Here is a 21,449-nt window from a genome sequence, read left to right on the forward strand (position 1 = left end):
AACGAGCCAGTCAAAATATCTTCAAAACTGAAACCCTGTTCTCAAAATGGGAAGCTCACAGGTTTTTTGGGGGATTTTTGGGGGAGGGGGGGTTTGCAGAATTTTCTGCTATTGATGTAGTCAATAAGGTCAATAAAAGTGACTGTAGAGTGGTTAAAACTATCTGTTTGTGAATAAAGTTAAAATATTATTTTATTTTTTGTTCTTCCATTGTTTATTATTTCTTAGACCTCACTTTGTGTGTTGCATTTGTAGAGCAGATGCAGAGACAAACACATGTATGCTGGCATACTTCATAAAAAACAAATTCTGAATCTGGCTTCAAAAGCAGCAAGTTTATCCTCTAACAGAGATGTCATAAAGCTAAGCTGCTTAACACACAGAAAAAGCAGTTACTTAGGTTTGACAGCACTAATCTGGTCCCCAAAAAGAAATCTACTTATAATTTTCTGATATTATAAAAAATATTATTATATAATCATAATTGATATTTTTGACGTCTGGATTAAGTGTCTGTTGTTGAATTGCTTCAGACCACAAGAAACAGTCATCGCTGCAGTATGATCCTCCTCCTCACTGAAGGTTAACTTTTAGAGACAATATCGAATGATGATATATGATGATATCAGATATGGGAAGAGGTGATCTGAGTGTCTGTGTCTAATGATTCAAATATCCTCTTTCACCTCTGTTGGCAAAAGTAATTATGACAAAGTCATGCAAGGCTGGAAGAGGGCAAGTGGACGAGTACCAACATCAGAGAAACACACCGTTTATCTGTCTGAGGAGGAGACAGTCAGACACAGAGCTGCTGTAACTCAAGTGAGTGTCACTTCTTTTTTAAATGTGATAATTAGTGATGTTTAAAGTCAGAATGAAATGATGATAGAGCATTCTGCCTCCTGACAATAATGATGTTGGAACAGAGAGTTAGGGCAGGGCAAAGCACAGGGAGTGATCATTTAACAGTGTCAACTAATGGGATATTGGTTAGAGCCGTTTTATTATAATGGAGGAGCAGAGGCAATTCTTCAGTAACCTGCAATATTTTCATTGTGTTATTGGTTTATGAAATCACTCAGACAGAAATACTGAGCTGCTGATAAAGGCATAAAAACATATTTATCATTACTGTCAATTTGTTTCCAAATGGTATGTGGTTGTGGGAAAGTGAAAAAAAAACTTAATACAAATGGCAACGTACAGTACCTCTATCAATAGTATCACCAATCAGTGGTTGAGTGGTTGAAGTATTCAGTCTTTTTATTCCTCCACACCAGTGACAGCCAGAGCCTGAGGCATATTGTTCTCAGGTTGTCCGTCCGTCTCATTCTTGTGGACATGATATCTCAGTAACACCTTGAAGGAACTTCTTCAAATTTGGCCCAAACGTCCACTTGGACTCAAGAATAAACTGATTAGATTTTGAAGGTCAAAGGTCAAGGTCATGGTTAAGTCACCAAACACAGTTTTGGCCTTGTGAACACAATATCTCCAGAATACCTTGAGGGAATTTCTTTAAATTTGGTATACACGTTCACTTGGACTCAAGGATGAACTGTAGATTTTGGTGGTCAAAGGTCAAGCTCAGTGTGACCTCACAAAACACTTTTTAGCCATTACTCAAGACATCACACAAATATGATAAAATTTCACACAAATGGTTATTATTTTATATGACTCTGGATAAACAAGATGTAATCTGAGACTAGTCTGAGTGGTGGAGGGATACAGCTGTGAGGCGCTGATTTTAGTGTCTTAATTTTATTTAAGTTTTTACTACCCACTGTTCCACCTGTAGACACTAGCACTATGTAGAACAAATATAAACATGAATGAAATATTCTATGTATTCATCTTTTTGGTCATTGTGTTCATTTTCAAAAGGATTCAGTGTTGTAAAATTATTCAGATACAAAAAGAAACTGAATTGGTTTGGCAATGTAATAAATCTATGAAAACTTGATTACACTGAGAGGAAGGGATGCCACAGTGTGGAAATTTTTCCCGGTAATAAACTCATAACAACACCAGTGTGACAGATTACACTGTACAAGAAAAGCTCAATATCTCTAGATTATAGATGTTACCTCCAGATGTGACCACTGTCATCACACAAGTTTGCAGATTGCCTAATCAATGTAATTGTAATGTAATTTGTCATTGGGTTTAAATCTGAAATATTACCAAATGGAAAATAATCATAAAATAAATATTTTGCATTTAGGTTTGTCACCAAATCCTCCGACATTGTATGGTTGGTCATTTCTCCTCTTGTCATGTGATAAGACTCCACTGCTCTATGACGTGACTCTGCATGGATCAGACACTTGTATTGTAGCATCCGATTGAGTATTGATTACTTGTATTTTACAAATAAGAGACATGTTTTTTAATTTGATGAACGTGGGATGATGATGCGTGAAAATGAACCCAATGGGTTTTATGTCTGTTAAAAAAAAAGATGGTGGGGACAGTGGATAGGTTATGTCACCTGTGTGTGTCTGAACACTGTGTAACTCCAGTAACATTGACTACTGCAGCAACCCTACTGAGAGGCTCAGCTATGTCAGCATAGCTAAATTTGCTGGATGTTAACGCTAACAGTTGGTGGACTAGATGAAATATTATGAAAAAGATGTTTTGCCACACTTAATTACTGGCATAGTTTCCATTGCACCTCTCATTGCACTAAATCGACGTTAATGTTTCGTTCTGTGCTGGGAGCTGGTAATTCACTGATGATAGTGGACTCTAGCTTTATCTAGTGTTGCACAATGTTTTCTCTGGAGGGGAGCAGAACAGAGGCATTGAGGCAAGGCTCTCAGGAGCAAGAATAAACATTACATTCTTTGGATTTTCCTGGAAAATTCCTTTACATTAAAAAAAAAGTCCTTTACATAGAAATCAGTCCACAGGCTGATGCAGGCAGCTGAGAAAGTGGAGGAAGTTATGATACAATCACACATTGGCAATAAAAAAGTGGTTAATACATTTCTTCCCATTCTTATTTGCATTGTGCTGTTTTCTTTCCTCTGCTCTGTCACTCTGGCAGATATGTGTGGCACTTTAATCCTAATGTAATAAAGAGAGATGAACATAGCTGCCAGAAAAGAATCCCCACAAAACAATGTAGCTGTCCAATTTGCCCAACATAAATACTCATAAATAAATGATAAGCAGTAATAATACTGTTCAAAATGAGCAATAACCAAATTAGCCACTGAACAATTCAGTAATCACTTAGTGTGCCATTTTGAGCCAGAAGGACAATCAGATGGGAGCTTATCAAACTTCCATTAATATCAGCAACCTGGTGAACCGTGAAGAGCACACCAGTCAAACTCCCAACACATGCTCTGTGCTGCGCCGGTGATGGTGATTCAGATCAGGGATTATTTCACTAATTAGCAGGGATATGCTCCCCTTCTTTGACACAAACCGAAGCCCTTCACTGATTGGATCAGATAAGCGTTTGACATTCAGAGCTTGCTTTTACCCCTCCTTTAGTAAATCCCAGAGAGGATTTCATCACAGACTGCGTGCCTGCTACTGAGCTCTCAAATTCTGTTTTCTTCTCCTCCATTTTTACCCTGCAGTTGTGCTGTGCTGTAGCAGTGTGGTTTTGGTTCTACTGTTGTTATGCTACGGTGTCATCATCCTGTTGTTTTCCATTGGAATACCGAGCAGTATCACATGGGTGGGATTTCCATGCTTGTTCTTCATTTGTGAGTCAGATTTAGTGCAGAGGATCTTGGTAGAAGTGTGATAAGTTTCCAGTCTCTCACCAGTTTTACATAAAGTAGACTAAAGCAGCGTTCACACCACAAAATGACAGTTGTGTATCCATGTGAGATGTGGGGAGCCAAAAACTAGACATAGTGTTGTCATGGTGTCTAGTCACAAGGCTGATTGGTTACCTGCTGTAATTGGTGAGCTAACCGCTAACGAGCCTGGCCCAGATACCACTCATCAGTCACAATAGATCACAGAGCCTCTCTCTTTTCTGTCTCTATAATTCTGTTTACTTCCCACTGTCATTGTGGTCACTGTTGCACAACATTTCAATCAGTAATCCTAGCTTGGGTAACTTTTTTTCATGTTTACTCAAAATGTGTTTTTACCCTCACCACCTGTCTCATAACTGTCTTCTTACTGCTGCTTTTTCACAGAACAATGTAGCTAATAAGCTATGATGGCTCCATGTTGGGCCCCTTAAATGTTGACATTGTCTTGACAGCTTGATATTGATCAACGGTGTGAATTTGCATGTCAAAGTTCGCCAAAGTTGAAGTTGATGTGACAAAGCCAATCCACTGATGGCTGTGTTTCCATTGTGATGAACTGAATATCCTGTGAAATTTATCCATTTTAAATGCTGGTGTGTTTAACAGTATAAACACATCGCAGGTGTCCAGTGAGACTGCTGTTTAAACTGCAGACATAATGTAGAGATGTAACGTGGGTGTGGTAACGCAGGTGTAATGAAATTAAGGATGGCTGAGTTCCATTTAGCTGCTTCAGGTTCAGAGGCCTGGTATGGTGCAAGCTGACTGACTCTTTTTTTTTCCTTTAAGCATCTCAGACATGTTTATAGCAGAATTACAGAAAGAGCAACAAGTCCATCAAATTAAACAACAGAATACCTTGTTTGTCCTTCTCGAACGACATGCACATATCTGTTTTATGATGTGACAACACTATGGTAAAGGCTTGGCTCAGTGTAGGCACAAAAAAGGCTTGGTTAGGTTTAACAGAATATCCTGGTTTGGATTAAAATCACAACTTTGTTAAGGTTAGGGCACTATTGTTGTGGTGGTTACAATAATAAATACACGGTTAAGGTTGGAACACACTGAATCTGAAACAGGCCTGCATGATAAGCGAAAAAAAAAAATCGTATTACTATTATTTTGGCAGATATTTGGATTGTGATATGAGTCTAGATTTCAGTTGGAATGGTCATTTTTGCATTTCATTTTCACAGAGAAAAATTAAAACAATGATGATGTGATTTTTATGGGGTTTATACCAAATAAGCATGTTCCTTTATGTTTGGATAAGATGATTTGTGGGCCAGGGCATTTCTGTAGCATCACAAAACTTATGGTGCTAACAACGCACAACAATGTTGTGACACATTTTACCCTTACGGGAAAAAAAACAAAACTGGAGCTCCCGTTATTTGGATATTCCACTTGGCCATATGGCAATTTTGATTATATCCAGCCCATATAATCCAGCCCAATGTGATTGGAAAAGCAGTTTAGTTGGATGTGAACTGAATTTCGAGGAGACAGAGCTGTGCTGAAATGACCAATGTTGTTGTTCAGTAGAGGAAGAGGTTATATAGGTATACTGTACATTATTTACCCTTCACACAGTATGCTGTTCAACAGTGGTTCATCATGTGCTGCAGTGAACAATCACAACCTCTGCATGGAGCAGCTTCAAGGCCACCTCCTGGTGATGAATTTGAAAATGTTTGAAGTCTATAAGGAGCCCCTGAGTGTGTCTCTGAAGCTGTTTCATTTGGTCCGCAGTTTCCATTAAGAACACAGCTCTCAAAAAGCTGCGTCCCTCTGAGGATTCAGTCTCCGAACTGGTACACAGTTACAGCTGTCAGTAAACAGCACACAGCATCTCTAATGTTTACCTTCCCATGTTTTATACCAAAGAGCTTAGGGAGTAGAAAGGTCAAAGGTGAAGCTTTCTGTGGATTGAGTGTTCACTTTTTGGAGTCGATGTGGATACCAGTTTGTAGTTTCAAGTGGATTTGGGAAACAATTTCATGACAGTGACTTTTTACCTTACACCATAATTTTACTTGGGCAAACGTTTTTATCTGTGAGTAGGTGGAACAATCTCCATTATCCCAGACCCACTTTCTGATTCAGACAAATAGACTGCTGAATTTTACATTTTGTCCCGTAGAGATTTAATGTGGTGATGACATTCCTGCCAGCAGTGTTTGAATGTGGGCACAATAGGCTGAGATCTCCTACCACTCCACTGCTAGCACAGCGAAACTCAACAAAACTGTACAAAGAAAGGTGAAACATAAGAGCAAACACAACTGCGCAGTTTCTAATAGAGTTATTATAGCAACAGTTTTCTTCTGTCAGCTTTAGCAGACATGCATAATATAAAGTCAACTCTATTTAAACTGAAAGGCGTAACAGGTTTGGTAATTGCGATTTTATTTTGCGACCGTTGTTCAACATTTTCTTTGAGTTACCTTTTGTGAAATGATGCAAAGTTGCAATTTCTAAAGTGTCCCAGCAGGCAGCTACATACAGCTCCTCATGTCTTAAGAAGCTGAGCTTGTCTCCTCTGAAGGCGGCAGACATCCCTGCCTTTGGAGGACCCAGTTTCAAAGTTTCCTGACAGAACCTTTTGATTATCGTGGATGGCGGCAACATGCGACAAAGAGTATCTGAGAATGATTTTGAACAAGCACAGTCAGTTTCCGTCTCACCTCGTTCTAGGAACAACTTGAATGTGGAGGAAAAGAAACTTCCAACAGACTGTGAAGAGATTATGATGAGAATTGTTCTTTGTAATTATTGTTCTCGTGCCTGTTCTGTTGGTGGGTTATCTTTGAGCCAAAGTCCCAGGAGAACAAAGCTGACATTCAACCATATAAACAATATTTCAAGACCAGAGCCAGATGATAAATGGGAAAAATATAAATAGAAACATACAACAAAAGCACATATTGTTTAGTAACTCGTTATTTGTGCTTTGTATTATTGGTGTTTTTGTAGCAACTGATTTTCTTCTCAAATATATCAACTCATACTAGTGTTAAAGATTATTATAAATTATAATGTGATGATTTCCCATTACACTCAAATTGGCATTTGTTTACAATGTAATGGGATAGCTAAAAGGAATGAAAGACCAGTGTAATTTAAATGTTCACTGGCTTATTGCTGTGGTTCAGGGCAGATGATGCTACTTTTCTCAGTGGCTGTTTGAGCTCAAAAGGAGATATTTATATTAACAAGGTACACATGATTTTGCAGATTTTTGTTAAGGACAGATCAACATATAAAATCTGATCTGACCTGAGTTTTATTTAGCAGCACGGGTGCAAAAATACTCACCACTACTGCAGAGGTCTGGGGTTCAGTATCTGGCATGGTTGCCTCCAATTGGGAATATGTGTGGGTGGGAAGCCAGTGAGGGATTGTTTCATTGTTGTTGCACTAGCATCTTCCACTTCTTTGTTGGGTGCCTGCATGGAGGTGGGAGCTGTCTGGAGGGATATCTGTGATACCATGAAACTATGTGTGAGCTTTGTCCTGTCAGTGGAGCTGTGTTAGCTCTGGTGAGGTGCCTTACTGCACTTGGACATTCAGTTCAATTCAATTTATTTGTAAAGCACCAAATCATAACATACATTATTTCATGTGTTTGCTTCTCTTTTTGATGCAACTGCTTGTTCATTGGTGGAGCATCATGCCGCTGCTGGTGCTGGTGCTGTCACTCAGGCTTTGGGATCAAGACTCTTATTTTGAAAATTTATTTATTCACAAACATTGGTTTTGGGTTGGTTTTCCACTTGTCTGCTTCAGATCAGATCCATAGCTTCTACCCCTCTAATCAGTGGTGGTACATGGCTCTCTGTTGGCAGGATCAATTATTTCAACCTTAGAAAAACACAAATGCCAAAATAGACCATGTTCACTGGTCTTTTACAGCCACGTTTCCATCCAAACTCTAACCAAATTTCCAGATAATCAGCAAAAGAAAATGCAAATTAATGCACATTTCCATCTACCACTGTTATGTGTATATCAGGAGTTGGTTCATTGAGATAAACAGCTGGTGGTGCTGAACAAGCTGTTCAACTGTTAAACTGTTAAAAAAAAGAGCACCCATCAAATCTCAAATGGTCTGTTTCCATTGCACTGTGTCATATTTTGGTTTTATCACTACATAAATATTTCCTCCTTAGTGGGAAAACTTTTTTTGTGATGGTTTAACTTTTTTGTGCGTTAATTGAAAATACTCATAAAAAATGGGTGGGTGGAAACAGACTGTGTTGAGAGTTCAGATTTTCTTCTTCTCAGTTTCTCTATGTTTGCCTACAGCAGCGTTTGTTTGAGGAGGTGCTCCTGAAAAGAGACAAATCAGAGTGTCATTGATGTCCCAGTGAAAGATGAGAGAAACATTATCACAGTGGATCAGATGAACGCGTGACATCAGTGTCTTTGAACAAGAAGGTTGTCAGCTCAGATCTCACAGTGGAAGTGAAAAACTGCTTTTATGAAACAATGTGCATCATACATTGTGATCTTAGTCAAAAAATGAGGTTTGATTTAACCTTCTACATGCACGCAAAGGTCCGATAAATACGGGAGCTGTATAAAAAGAGGGATATGAGAAGAGTATTGACTTCAGGAACAAAATTAGAATTGATCTGGTGAGCACAAGGAAGATGGTTTACACTTCCTGCAGTGAATTGTTATGCTGCTAGTCGGAGTAAACCTCTGGCAGCGTCAGCCTCTCATTACTCTTCCAGGCAGGCAGGCTGTCCTCAGATTGGAAATGAGAGTGACTTCAGATGGCTTAAAAATCTTAATTGATGAAGCTGAGGTTGGCGTGGGGGTCCTTCTCCGGTGTAACATTCTCCTCTCATCAAAACAGCTTCTCTGTAAAGAAAAACAGTCACGGAGCAAGCTGCTGCTGCAGCTGCCGCTCTCAGCAGAGACAGAAATTCAACAAACATAATGAAAAATGTTTTCTTCCAGCACATCCATATCTCCACTTTAAAGGCTGAAAGATAAAGTATGAGACTGTGCACTGTCCTTGGCTAATCCTTTTAAGCACACACAAAAAAAACAAAATCCCATCTCGAAAAATGTCTTTTTAATGTAGATGAAATTCTTTAATGGCATAACTTACATTTGCTCTCTGGAAGAGGGAGACTTACAGCAGCTAATAATGTATTAACTGACAGATAATTAATACATTTCACACATTAAAACATTCCTCTAAATTGTCTGGTGCAATGGTAATGAGCAGTAATATATTCCAGATAATTAAATACCACTTTCATAGTGATACCGTATCAATTAATTGCTCGTGTTTTACATTGTCTTGCAATTAATTTTGAAAATTGAGCTAAATGATGAAGATTGGTACAGTTTACCCGCTGCGAGTATGTGTCATGTTGTTTTTGACCTTGAGGACTAGAGTGGAAAGAATGGATTTTTTTTTTTTGTCTGAAGGTTTAAGGCTTATTTTTCTTTTATCGAATCCAATTCAATTTAGTTTAGTCCAATAATATCTAATCTGATCCAGTCTCATCTAAATCAATCCATTTCAATTCACACAATTTCTATCAAAACAGATCAAAAGATCTTTATGTGACATTTTCACACATGTAAATGTTCCTTATGTCATTATGTTATGACATTATCTGGAAGTAGGGGTTATAATTATTTATAATAGGGCTTAATCCAATAATCCAAGCCTTTTCCAATAGAAACTATTTAATGTTTCCTGTCAACATGATGAGAAGACTTCACCATGACAGTTTGAGACCCTCTGGTGGATCAACATGTTTTCTACAGGGAAACAGGAAGATGTCAAATTAAATGAGAGTAAACTGATAATGAAAGTTCATTTTTGACAACAGGACAGACCTAAATTAAGCTCTGCTTACTATTTTTTTTTTTTGTGGCAGACCGACTGAAGAAGACAAGTGAGATGTGACTGGCGAGTTTCTAGCACTGAGTAGTAAACTTCTCAAAGCAACGACAGAAGTAATTTAAAGGACAGAACGTGAAACAACCAGGAATAAAACAACATTATATCTTTAATCATTTAAACACATTGAAGTTTTTACCTGTAAACTGAGCTGATAGTGTTACATTGAGGCTTCATTTTTAGCCCTAGACTGCCATAAAGTTTAGTGCAGACATCCATGTGCCTCTTGGGATAGACTGATGATGGTGATTTCCTGCAGCACAATCATAGCACCAACTGCACTGGTTGTAGAAGGTGCAAGGAAATCCCTCACTTTCTTGTGCAGGATCCTTCAAATCCTCACCACTTGTCAAGTCACACACAAACACACTTCAGAGGGATTTTTTTTTTGGCTCTCAGCCTGTTAAAGCAAGCTTGAAAGTGAAATACACAAACTTAAATGTACAGGCTTAGAAAATCAAGATTAAAGCACTAACATATTTCCAGACACACCTTTTTCAATGGTCTAATATTCCATAAGTTACAGTGGCCCATTAAAGACGCACAAGAAAAACACTGACAGGAGAAAACAGCACAGCCTGAACAGACAGTGATGAGTTGGAGGCAGGAAGTACTGCCAGTTTGAGTAAGAGTGAGGTGGTAAAAGACTGTAGCATTAGTCATCAAATGACAGTTATTTACATCAAACTGAGATATTAGAGAAAAACATGAGTGTAGGTTGTTCACTAGACAAAGTGAAGCTGTGTTGAAACAGGACGCCTTCCAAGAGCCAGCCAGCCGCTTGTCTGATTGATGAGCATTCTGGGAAACATCATTTTGAACTCCCAGTGATCTCCAGAGGATTTATTAGCATCCTATTATGTTCATCTTATAGTAGCAGCTTCCCTTGTACACTCTTGGCAGGCAGCTGAGTAATGATGGTTTTGTTGCTCTGCACTCTCGGGCCACATTCACAACATGGGCTTTCAGGCTTGGTTCCAAATTACTGCTCCTATCTGATTTTTTGGATCGGTGTTCACGTCTCTGCTTGGATGTAATAACTATGTGACATCAATATGAGCTGACAACGACGTCAGAAAGCATTCAGAGGGTAAGAGAAGCCTCCGTGTTTTCACTGCTGCCAGCCTAAATTGCTGATAACCTAAATTATGACCACATGTCAAGTAAAAGATGAAAGAATACCAGTGAAATGAACATGAACCATGAGACTATGAGACTACATATTGAATTGGACAGTGTTTATCACTGCTTTTAAAATGCGAGGAGCTGCATTGGTGTGGGAGCGTTGGTACAGGTGCCACTGAGAAGATGAAATGCGACGCAGGAAGCCCGGTTTAATTCACAAAACACCAAATTACTCACAAATTACTCCACAGCAGAGGAAGGACTGTAACACTCCAGAAAGCCATCACAGCAGCAATCATTTCATTCTCTGTCGCCGTTTACAAAGTTACCTACCATGAGTGTGTTGCAAGATGTAGTCTGTCTGAGTTTGTGCTCCGCAGTGCCAACGCAGTGGTCTCATGAAATGAGTACAGGAACTAAATTTTTTAATCCACACAATTTTCACCTCTGTCTCTGTTTGCCAACAGTTTACACAACTGCATGTGGGGTCTGTGCTGTGGATAAAAAGCAGGATCGTTTTTCTTTGAACACAGCAGGACACTGCCTGTCAACTCCTCCCACACCGTCCTGACGTAGGATTAGGTCTGTGTCCAACCATTTCTGTAACTCTCCAAAACTGACATCACCTCCAAACTATGAAATAAGGAAATTTGCCCCCTCCCCCAATAATTAATAATGAACAGAAACACCATCACATCCTCCCAAAGCTGTAGGAAAGCTAATTCCTTCTCCTCTAAAATGAGCTGGATGCATTAACTGAAGTCCTGTTTCATGTTGATTCACATGTCAGCCTGTTGTGTTACCTGTCAACAGTGAACAGAACAGCTGTGTGCAGTTGTTGGTCGTTCTGTGTCCTCCTCGTTCACACACGTCCGCATTAGTAAAACACAGTCTGCTTCAATCACATTAATGATACACCGTAAACCAGTGTGTTTTCTCTCACTGACTTGTCACTGAACTTGGTCTCTGTGAAGTGACCGTGTTTTCACTGTGTTGTTGGTCAGAACCTGCACATGCTGACAGGTGGTAACAGGTGGTGAAATGCTCATGTGCATCGGGCCTGTATTGTCTGTGGCAGACGGTCACAGTGGTTCTGTATATCTGGTTCTTTGTTTTACTGAACATCCAACATGTCGCTGCTGCTGCATGAGGAGAAATACATGAGGTTTGATTGTTGACTCTTTTACAAACTTTGTGCCAGGTGTTTAAGAGCCTGACTTAAAAGGTTTCTTGGTTTCTTGGGTAAAGTTAAAGATTAGATTTAAAGGGTAATTCAGGGTTCATCATTTTTATTGGTACTAAGATCGTTGTGCTCAACAAGTTGATTACTGAGATTCAGGAACCTCGAGATATTGGTAAAAATAATTTTGACAGGGAAAGACACACAAGCAGCCAGGTGATCAGATTCAGTTTTATACAAACCGACAGGTTAACCAAACTTTCTGGCAGAGAAAACAAAGATGAATTTTAAAACTGTAACATTCATCACAATTTACAGACCAAATTTCTGGTTGATTTTATTCCTGGAACCCTGCTCAGCTTACTTGTGTACGTGTGTTGTGACAGTTTTCCTGTGCAGTGACATTTTGTGTGTTAACCTCCAGTTAAGTGGTTTAGATGATGTAGCTCGTTTGTTGATCTGACTTTCTTGTGTTTCTTTCTGTCTGACTTCCTGGGATGAATGGTTGGGTTAACAAAACACACCATCTCCTACCAGCAGTCAAATGTGGTTTCTTTTAATCACGACCATGAGCTTTCCCTGACCTCAACTACTACTTTTTGTACTTAAACGCATTCGTGTGTCACATTATACCCGATAGAAACGACGGCTAAAGCTGTGAAGATACGACTATCTTATAACCGATGAAAATCATCAGTTATGTTTAGGCAGCTTAGATTCAGAGCAAAGTTTACAACTCATACTGTTCAGTTGTGATTAACGTCCTGTTTCTTCCATATGAAGCTTTAGTTGTCAATATATTACAGTAACTCTTACCTACATGTCACATGTGGATGACATGCTGTTTGAAATCCTTCAACCCTCTCTAACACTCTCAACACAGAATCTGAAGTGAGACGCTCAGCTCCTTAATTATCATATCTCTGAATCATCATCTCTTGGTAAAAAGAAACGGGGGGGGGGGGGGGCACTGAGTGAGCTTCAGAGCCGAGCTCTGTGCTGCTCTGACACCTCTCCCTCCTCCTGCCTTTCTCTGTAGAGCTGTGGGATGATTTTACAGTGAGCGGAATCGTTTCAGAGTCACAAAGATTCAGGGCGTCTCAGTGCCACTCTGCCACTGAGCTCACACTGATGTTTCCACTATACTCGTCGCCATGGAGACCAACATCTTCTCCCCCATATTCCACTGCATCTCTAAATCTCTCCATTTCTCATATATGTACCTCCAAAACCAGTGGCAGTGAGACTGCTGTCTCTACAGCTGTCTGCTTCAACACGGATTTCCCCTGTTTCTGCAGAGCTGAGAGAAAGTGAGAATACTTAATGGCTTCTGTATTTCCATCTCAGGCAGTTTTATTTCAGATGTGAAATCTCAGTTCCCTCTGCAGGATGATAGCACATATTTTGCATTGATGCAACACACAGTGTCATGCGTCCAGAGTGACAAATAGCAAGCGTCTCTCCTTGGGGCATTGTTGACTTCTCACAGGAGGGCTGTTTGTTATTGAAAATGTGCTTCAGACTAGCCTGACACTTCCCAGTACCCCCGTGGTGCTTTCTCACTGATAGAAATTTATTATTGGCAAGTCCTGGGTGATATCATATCCCTTCACCCAATTGCCCCACAGCAAGTGAAACGTAATAACAGGAGAATTGATTATATGTGGACCACAGAGCAGCACTCAGAAAATGTGTTTACTGTAGTCTCCCTCCCATCTGAATGCCAAGAATCAGCTCTCAGCAGATGCTGCTCTGCCCGATTAATGATTAATGAGTCAGAGTGCTTCCATAACTGGCCACACAAACAAGTTTCCACCCAGGTAGATCAGCAGTGTGTCAGTGCTTTGGCAGCCAAAAGGGAAATACAGGACTTAATGTTCAGATGTCTGAAAGTGGAAGGCTGCTGGTTTAAATCCCTGGTCCACAGGAAAATAAAAGCACCAAATAAAAGCACCAGAAATACACTCAGTTGTCAGTTTATAAGACCAGTATATAGAGTAAGAACCTAAACCTCATTCAGTCTAATACAACAGTCCTGCAGTAAATCCTCCTTCATGAAGGTTGTAATGTTCCCAGATTTAACTGTTTGATCATTTTGGAGGATGATGTCTGTGGAACTGTCTTATAGTGACGGGTGTTTCTGTCCTTCTGTTCACCCCACTTCAATATCAATGAGGTGAGGATAAATATTAGAAACTTGTAGCCCATTGTAGCTCATAAAACATTAACTCAGCCTTAGAAATGTCTACACCAGAGGCCAGATGCATAAAACTCTGTGTAGATTCATGACTAAAACTATGAGTACACACAAAACCACAAATATACATCCACATTCTTATGGTCAGAATCATAAAGGTGCGTGTAGCATGTTCAGTTTTATAAATCTCATTCACTGAGAAACTGGGCACATGTGCAGGAGCCTCATTTCCACTCCCACAATAAGCCGTAAATGGATGAAGACACTCCCTTAATCCATCAGTTTGCAGACAGAAACACTGTTGGTGCCACAAGTTCTCAGGAACTGCACAGAAAAGAACAAAAAAAAGATCATAAACAGGAGCTCATCAGTAAACTCAAGTTCAGTAACTCCAACTGTTAAGTCCTGATTCACTCTGAACTTCATCCATCAGGAAGAGAGACTCTACATTAGGCTCCAGACCATCGTCTGAAACTGTGATTAATAAATATTGAAATAGTCTGGAAACAGTTTATAGAATGTCTCACAATAAATAATGAGGATATAATATTAGTATATTTTGCTGTGCAAACAGCAAAACTTATAATGATGATAATAAATGAAGCTCCGTGAAGTTGTCTGTTTTGTTTTATGTTAAAGGCAGCGTCGTCTCTTTATTTTGCATTTTCACTTCATGGCATCTAACTTGGCTGCTCTAAAAAAATGTGTACACATGGTGAAAAGAGTTTGTGATCTTTGCACAATCTCACTGCACATTCTATGTTTATAATCACCAATTCATGTGGGGGAAATGGTGTACTCACTGTTTTTGTGTGTCTGCATCATTTATGCATCTGGCCTCTAGTTTTCATGGGAGCAATATTCCTGATTGACTCCTTGACTCAAAGTATGTCAGTCACTCTCTGATGGACATGTCAGCATCTCTGCTTTGGCCCACTTTGTAAACACAGTGTCATCCCTAAAGTCACTGTATGGATCCTCTGGTCCTGCGTTTACACCAGCTCTGGTATCCTCAGCATCATCTTCTGCAGTCCCCTTCGGTGTCTTAACAGGAAGTGACTCTGCTGTGGATGTGTTTGTTTCAGTCCAGTCTTTGTAGCACCAGTCTTCAGTCATCTTCAGAGGTGACATGTTGTGATAAGGAGTCTTGTGACACCATGCCGACATTAGCACTACTCGCTGCTTAGTTTTCGAGTAGCTCAGTTGCACAAATCACAGCTCTTCTCCTTCCTCAGTTTGAGTCATCTTGGCCTTTTATTGTTACTTTTCAGGGGTGTAAACTTTTCCATCACCTTTTGCAAAAATGACTGTTTTGAATTCAGATGTGTAATTGGTTTAGATCTGATGAGTGTTTGAAATTAACCTCTGAATTTAACCTGCCACCCAACCGTGTCAAAGCAGGTGTTAATCTTTACGTGAAGAATAACTGTGAAAAGTGAAAATCATAAAAAACGTATTATCAAGTAAATCCTTTCCTCATTTATTTTCTGTTTGATTCTATCATGGTTGTCAGAGCAGTCACAACACAGTGAAACTGACCAATCAGTGTCAACTAATATCATCATTAGCAACAAACTGTCCAATCAATCAATACACAGGATTTATGGCATTAGTGTTATAATTATATTACATTTTATTGTTACTATATTTGACATTCAGAGTTCCTTTGGGCTTGAGGTCAGCAAAGCCTGTGCATTAAATCTCCCATGATACTGAGGAATGTTGTTGCTGTAAAATAATCTATTCCCACTGAAATTCTTCCATTGTAACATATTTTTATTGAATGTCATAAAACAACATCTTTCTAACAGATAGCTTAGTAGTGGCATAGCTACAGAATTTTTTTTGCTCTGTGGTACTTAATTTACTTTATTAGCCTACAGTAACTGCTCAGTAAATTCAAGATGTCAAATTTATAATTTTGTAAATCTGGTAATTCTGTTGGCGTCTTCATCCTTGTGCACATGCGGCCTCACCAGTGTGATGAATTTGTGACCTCATCACCAGCTGTTCCAGCTGTTGTCCTCTGTGTTTCTCTGGCTGAATAATTGCCCTCAGTCCTCAGATTTACATGTCGACCCACACAGTGTCAAATGTGGCAGGTGTGGTCTGTACCATGAGAGTCACTGTGTTTTCCCTGCTGCATGAAAATATGAGCCCTGTGTTCCATGCAGCCAGCCTGATCAACCCTCCAGCCTCAGTGATTGCTGCTGAAGTGCCCTTGAACCTGGAACCTGAGCAGCTAAGCTCAGTGGCCAAAAGAGAAAAACTGAAATTGGACATGAAACTATGAAAAATACCCATGTACAGATGCGTTGACATTATTTTCATGGGGTGGTTAATTTTATAGACATTTACAGCATACCATGAATTAATTTTGTGTTTATTTATTTTGGAAGTGTATATGTATATGTATACACACTCACTGTTGGTTCTTTTTTTTTTTGTAACATGATGCAACAAAAAAATGTTCACAAAAAAAAGCTATCATCACTGTCATCACTCTGACACTCTCAGTACACTTACTCTATTACTCTTCTTCAGTACTATTTTGAAGTACTGGTACTGGTACTTTATTGTTTTGTGTAATTACTGAGACTTTTACTCCATAGCCTTTCAGGAAATATCGTACTTTGTACTCTCCCTTCTTTATCTGATCACTGTAGTTGATTTGATATGAGCTCAACTCAAAACCTCTCTAATAACATATATTTTTAATTGCTTTCAGTTATGTTCCACCTTCTTTTCCATTGTCATTCCCCCTTTTCTACTGTGCTTTCTATTGCCTTCATCTTTGATTCCTTCTTTTGACTCTTTTATTCCGTTCTTTTCTTTCCTTCTTGAACTTTTCTGGAAAAACTGTACATAAAACATTTATCAAACTCTACTATTTCCATTATTTTTTGAGTATTTTCAGTATTTCACTGCACTATGTACATGTTACTGTAGCAACAATTTCAGTGTTTTCACAGGATCTTTTATATTAGTATCTCACGTGTGTTTGACACTGGAATAGATTTTACCACTAAAGCATGAAAACAGACACAGAAAGAGCCTCCATCTTTTAAGTAAAGGGTGTGAGTGCCTCTTCACGTTGGATTCTGTCCACACTAACACTCACATGGCTGTGTGTGTGTGTGTGTGTGTCATGGTGTACTTGCTACATAGTAAGGACCAAAAAAGTATTTTACTAACAGAGTGAGGACAATTTGGGAACGTGAGGACATTTTGGCCGGTCCTCACTTTTTGAGACACCTTCAAATCACATTTTGAGGGTTAAGACTTGGTTTTAGTGAGTTATGGTTAGAATTAGGTTTAGGTTAAGGTTAGGATCAGGATTAGGGTTAGGCACTCAGTTGTGATGGTTAAGGTTAGGGTAAGGGGCTAGGGAATGCATTATGTCAATGAGTGTCCTCACAAAGATAGAAGTGTGTGTGTGTGTGTGTGTGTGTGTGTGTGTGTGTGTGTGTGTGTGTGTGTGTGTGTGTGTGTGTGTAACATATAAACAACCTTTCACTGTCTGTCAGAGTCCACTGGGTGAAACCAGCACCAGTAAAACTAAATTGAGCTGAAACCTTTACGAGAAACAGCAGAGTGAAACTAGACAAAATGAAACATAAAATCCTCTTTCTCTCTCTCTGTCTCTTCCTCATTTCAAATGTTCTGACGAGCCTTTGAGCAAGGCACAACACAAGAGGAAAGTGTTATCAAAATGTTAAAGGCTATTAATGTTACCACGGCGACCATATTTCTCAAAATGACCCACTCACCATCGTAACATCCCACACCTCCTGTCCACCGCTTCTCACCCAAATTTTCACTGTTCAGCTCAGCTTTGACGTCACACGGACCTGGAGAAGGAGAAGCTGGCGGAGTTAGTCATCGTGCCCGACCGCTGATCCTGAACGCTACATAATAATCAGACAAGCTGTTTGAATCAGCCTCGAACAGACAGTGACACATAAAATCAAATACTTAGACAATCTAACCTCTTTTTGCATCATTCAGCAAAAACATTTTTACCACCTCTTAGACAACGAAGTAGTTAAACTATTTGAAACCATGTTACTCGTTGTGATTGACGTGTTTCTGCTGTAACTCTGAGTCCAGGACAGATTTTCTTTCCTCCTCTGCTCGGCTGCGTGTCTGAATTACTTACATTTGAATATTGTCAGCAGTGTTGTGCTCACTGACAAACGATCAAAGCAACTATATTACAGAGTTTTTGAAACACTAACAACAACAACGTTGCAATCGCTGTAATGTTTTGCAGGAGATTGATTTATCTTGAAACTCCTCTCCTGACTAAAATCCACTTGTGTCACTGTTTTGCTGCAAGTATGCTGTGTGTTGGCAATGAATAGAACAAGTCAAAGTTTCTGCAAAGGACTTATTGGAAAAATTATATAATTATGTAAAAATATTGAGCGTGAGATGTGTTATAGCCTTTGGCAGTGCAAACAAATGCTTCCAGTAAACATTTTCCAGACAAACTATCAACATTTCATCTTCGTGATGGTTTGATCAGTACTGTTGAGCATGTGTCTGAGTTACTGACAAGAGGCTGAATGAAGTCACATATCAAACCACTGTTTTTGAGTCTTCATAGACGGCATGCTTCACTTCTAAAGGCACCTTTACATGATTGTTAGATTTTGGGAAGTCCCAGAGGAAAGAAACGCTGTGAAATTTTCAATCCAAAACACTGCTGTTGATTTTGAGACTGAGACACATCCATGAAGACCAAACAGCGGTTTCTCTAAATTCTCACAGTGTGGTTGCTGCTGCAACCTGCAGCTACACATCAGCTAGTTGAAATACTGCAGGAAATGACACAGACCTCACTAGCTGAGAGCAACATTACAGGCACTCATACACATGGAAGAATTTTTATGGTAAGTGACATTTTCAAATCATGTTCAAAGCCAACACTTCGACCGAAGCTTGTTTTTTGCAGATGATGCCAGTAGTTTCCTTCTAACGATGACAATGTTAGTTTGTTGACCAGTTTACTCAGGACTGATATGTCTCATTAACTATGAGATGGATTGCCCTTGAAGATAGTCACAGTCCCCAGTGGATTACACCCGCTGACTTTGATGATCTCCTTACCATTGGTCTAGCACCACCACCAGCTGTGCATAAACACAACATCACAGGGCTGCTAACATAGCTGTAAACTCTTCTATTCACAACATTTCAATTCAGCAGGCAGTTATTGTACAATCTGATATGCAGTGTTGGGCATGATCACAGTTTGTGATTCAGTCTTACTGGGAGGTTGATCAGTGTTCAGTGGGCAGACTGGAGTTTGGTGCAGGGGGTACATAGTGGTGCAGTGGTTAGCACTGTCGTCTACCAAACCTGGGGCCTGGGGCCTTTCTGTGTGGTTGTACCTGTGCCTGCGTGGGTCCAAAGGCATGCACATTAGGTTAATTTGTGACTCTAAATTAAGCGTCAGCATGAATGGTTGTTTGTCTCTACATGTCAGCCCTGTGATAGACTTGTGTCCTGTCTAGGATGTACCCCGGCCTCGCCCAGTGTCAGCTGGGATTGGCTCTTTTGGATTTAACATATAGTATTTAACACATTAAATACAAAAGATGTGGCATGTGGATTTCGGTTTTTAAAGGAAACCAAGATGAGTAACAAAAGTATCAACTTATGTAATGAAATACTTTTGAGTAATTAGTACTGTGTAATGAGTAATTGATAACAGTTTTCAGGTAGCTTTGCCGAGAACTGTTGATATACCAAAAAATTGTAGACACACAGTCTGACAAAGATGACAACAAAGACTTTAACTGACCCAGTTCACGCAGTGTGACATGCAGTGAACCATTAAAATGGCTGTTATCAGACTGTGTGTAGGGCCTTTAGTCAGTGTGGGTAACAGCTCTATGGAGACAGTCAGTCACAGAAATCAGGACCTGAGATTTGACAGCTGTGAAAACTGACCCTTGACTTGAGACCCCAAAACCAAAAGATCCAAGTCTTAAGTTTTGAGCTGGTAAAATCCTGGAGCAAATAAATCCTCCAATTACAAATAAATAAGTACCAGGGAGAAGTTGCAGAGCCATAAACCTTAATATTTGTTTATAAGGCCTCTGCACTGGAGGTAACTGCTCTCATTTATGTTGTAGTGGAAAAAAACAACAATACTTTAAGAGGGAAATTTTCAAATGTCTGTGCATTTTAAATTCAGCATCCAAAAACCTGAGCCAATCTGGATTTGGACTTTTATAATTTGCTTGTGAAGACTTATGAGACTTCCAAATGGCTGTGGTGGTCTTTATTTCTGTGTTTTCAGAACTTCATTAACAGAAGAGTTATTGTAGTTGCCTTAGGTGACTATCTTGCTTCATGCAAAATAATCACTTCTTCTGTTCATTATTATTGTAAATTGCACCAAATCATTACCTGTTCACCTGAGGATTTTCACAGAAAAGATCAAGCAGAAACTTTTGGTGTTTACAACAGCAAATGGAGACACTCATGAGCTGCAGGTTGAGTCAATGCTGAGTTATATAAATCACTGATGGGAGATTCAAATAAGCAGGGAAATGCTCCAGATTATTAAACCTGGAGGCAGAATCCACAAACTGTAAATACATTTTGCTCGCCCTAACAACTACATCCCACTGGATCACTCTCAAACATGGCCTTCTACCACAGCTTTAGTGGAGGAGCTAAGTTTCTAACAGGGTCATGGTTTGAGCCAATTGTAGCTGTAAATGGTGCTGAAAAAATCATGTGTGTTAACAACTGTTATGTCATTTTTCACTTACTTATACAAATCAGGTCTCAAAAGCTGAACATGTGTTTTATTTTGCCTGTCAAGTCTTGTTTTGATTGGTTTTTAACTGATACCAAAGGCTCCATCTGAAACTTGCATCACTGCCTCCCCGCTGTGGGGGGGGTTTGTTGAAGGTCAGTTTACACCAGACTTGAGACAAGTTGAAACTTGCAGCTACTTGCATAAGAATGTGGTCTGCAGCATTAAAATCTGCCATTTTACACCAATGCAGCTCGATGAGATGGCAGGCACGTGCACAGGTAGACTTCAGGTGGTGCTCGAGCACCTGCCCCCTAAAATGTCTGTGCATGGGCCTGTGAGACGGTGCGTCATCCCCATAGCAACATCGCTGTGCTTCAGTGTTTCTGTCAGCTTTCTCTAACGCAGCTCCATGCTTCCTTCGTGGGAATAGTGCAACCGAAGTATGAAAT

General features: G+C 39.6%; 1 protein-coding gene across 1 annotated transcript in view; it reads left to right on the forward strand.

Annotated features, from left to right (window-relative positions):
* The first annotated feature begins 720 nt into the window (after window positions 1-720).
* LOC139628859 (alpha-1,3-mannosyl-glycoprotein 4-beta-N-acetylglucosaminyltransferase C-like) overlaps window positions 721-21,449 on the forward strand; it is a 37,924-nt gene continuing 17,195 nt past the window's right edge. The window contains exon 1 of the mRNA XM_071490985.1: window positions 721-822. Coding sequence (XP_071347086.1) covers window position 822 — 1 coding nt within the window. The 5' untranslated portion in view covers window positions 721-821. The remainder of the gene's footprint in view (window positions 823-21,449) is intronic.

The sequence above is a fragment of the Trachinotus anak genome, unplaced genomic scaffold (assembly GCF_046630095.1).
Source record: "Trachinotus anak isolate AG129_WGS33_773 ecotype Australia unplaced genomic scaffold, CSIRO_AGI_Tana_v1 ptg000002l, whole genome shotgun sequence".
Classification (NCBI taxonomy): domain Eukaryota; kingdom Metazoa; phylum Chordata; class Actinopteri; order Carangiformes; family Carangidae; genus Trachinotus; species Trachinotus anak.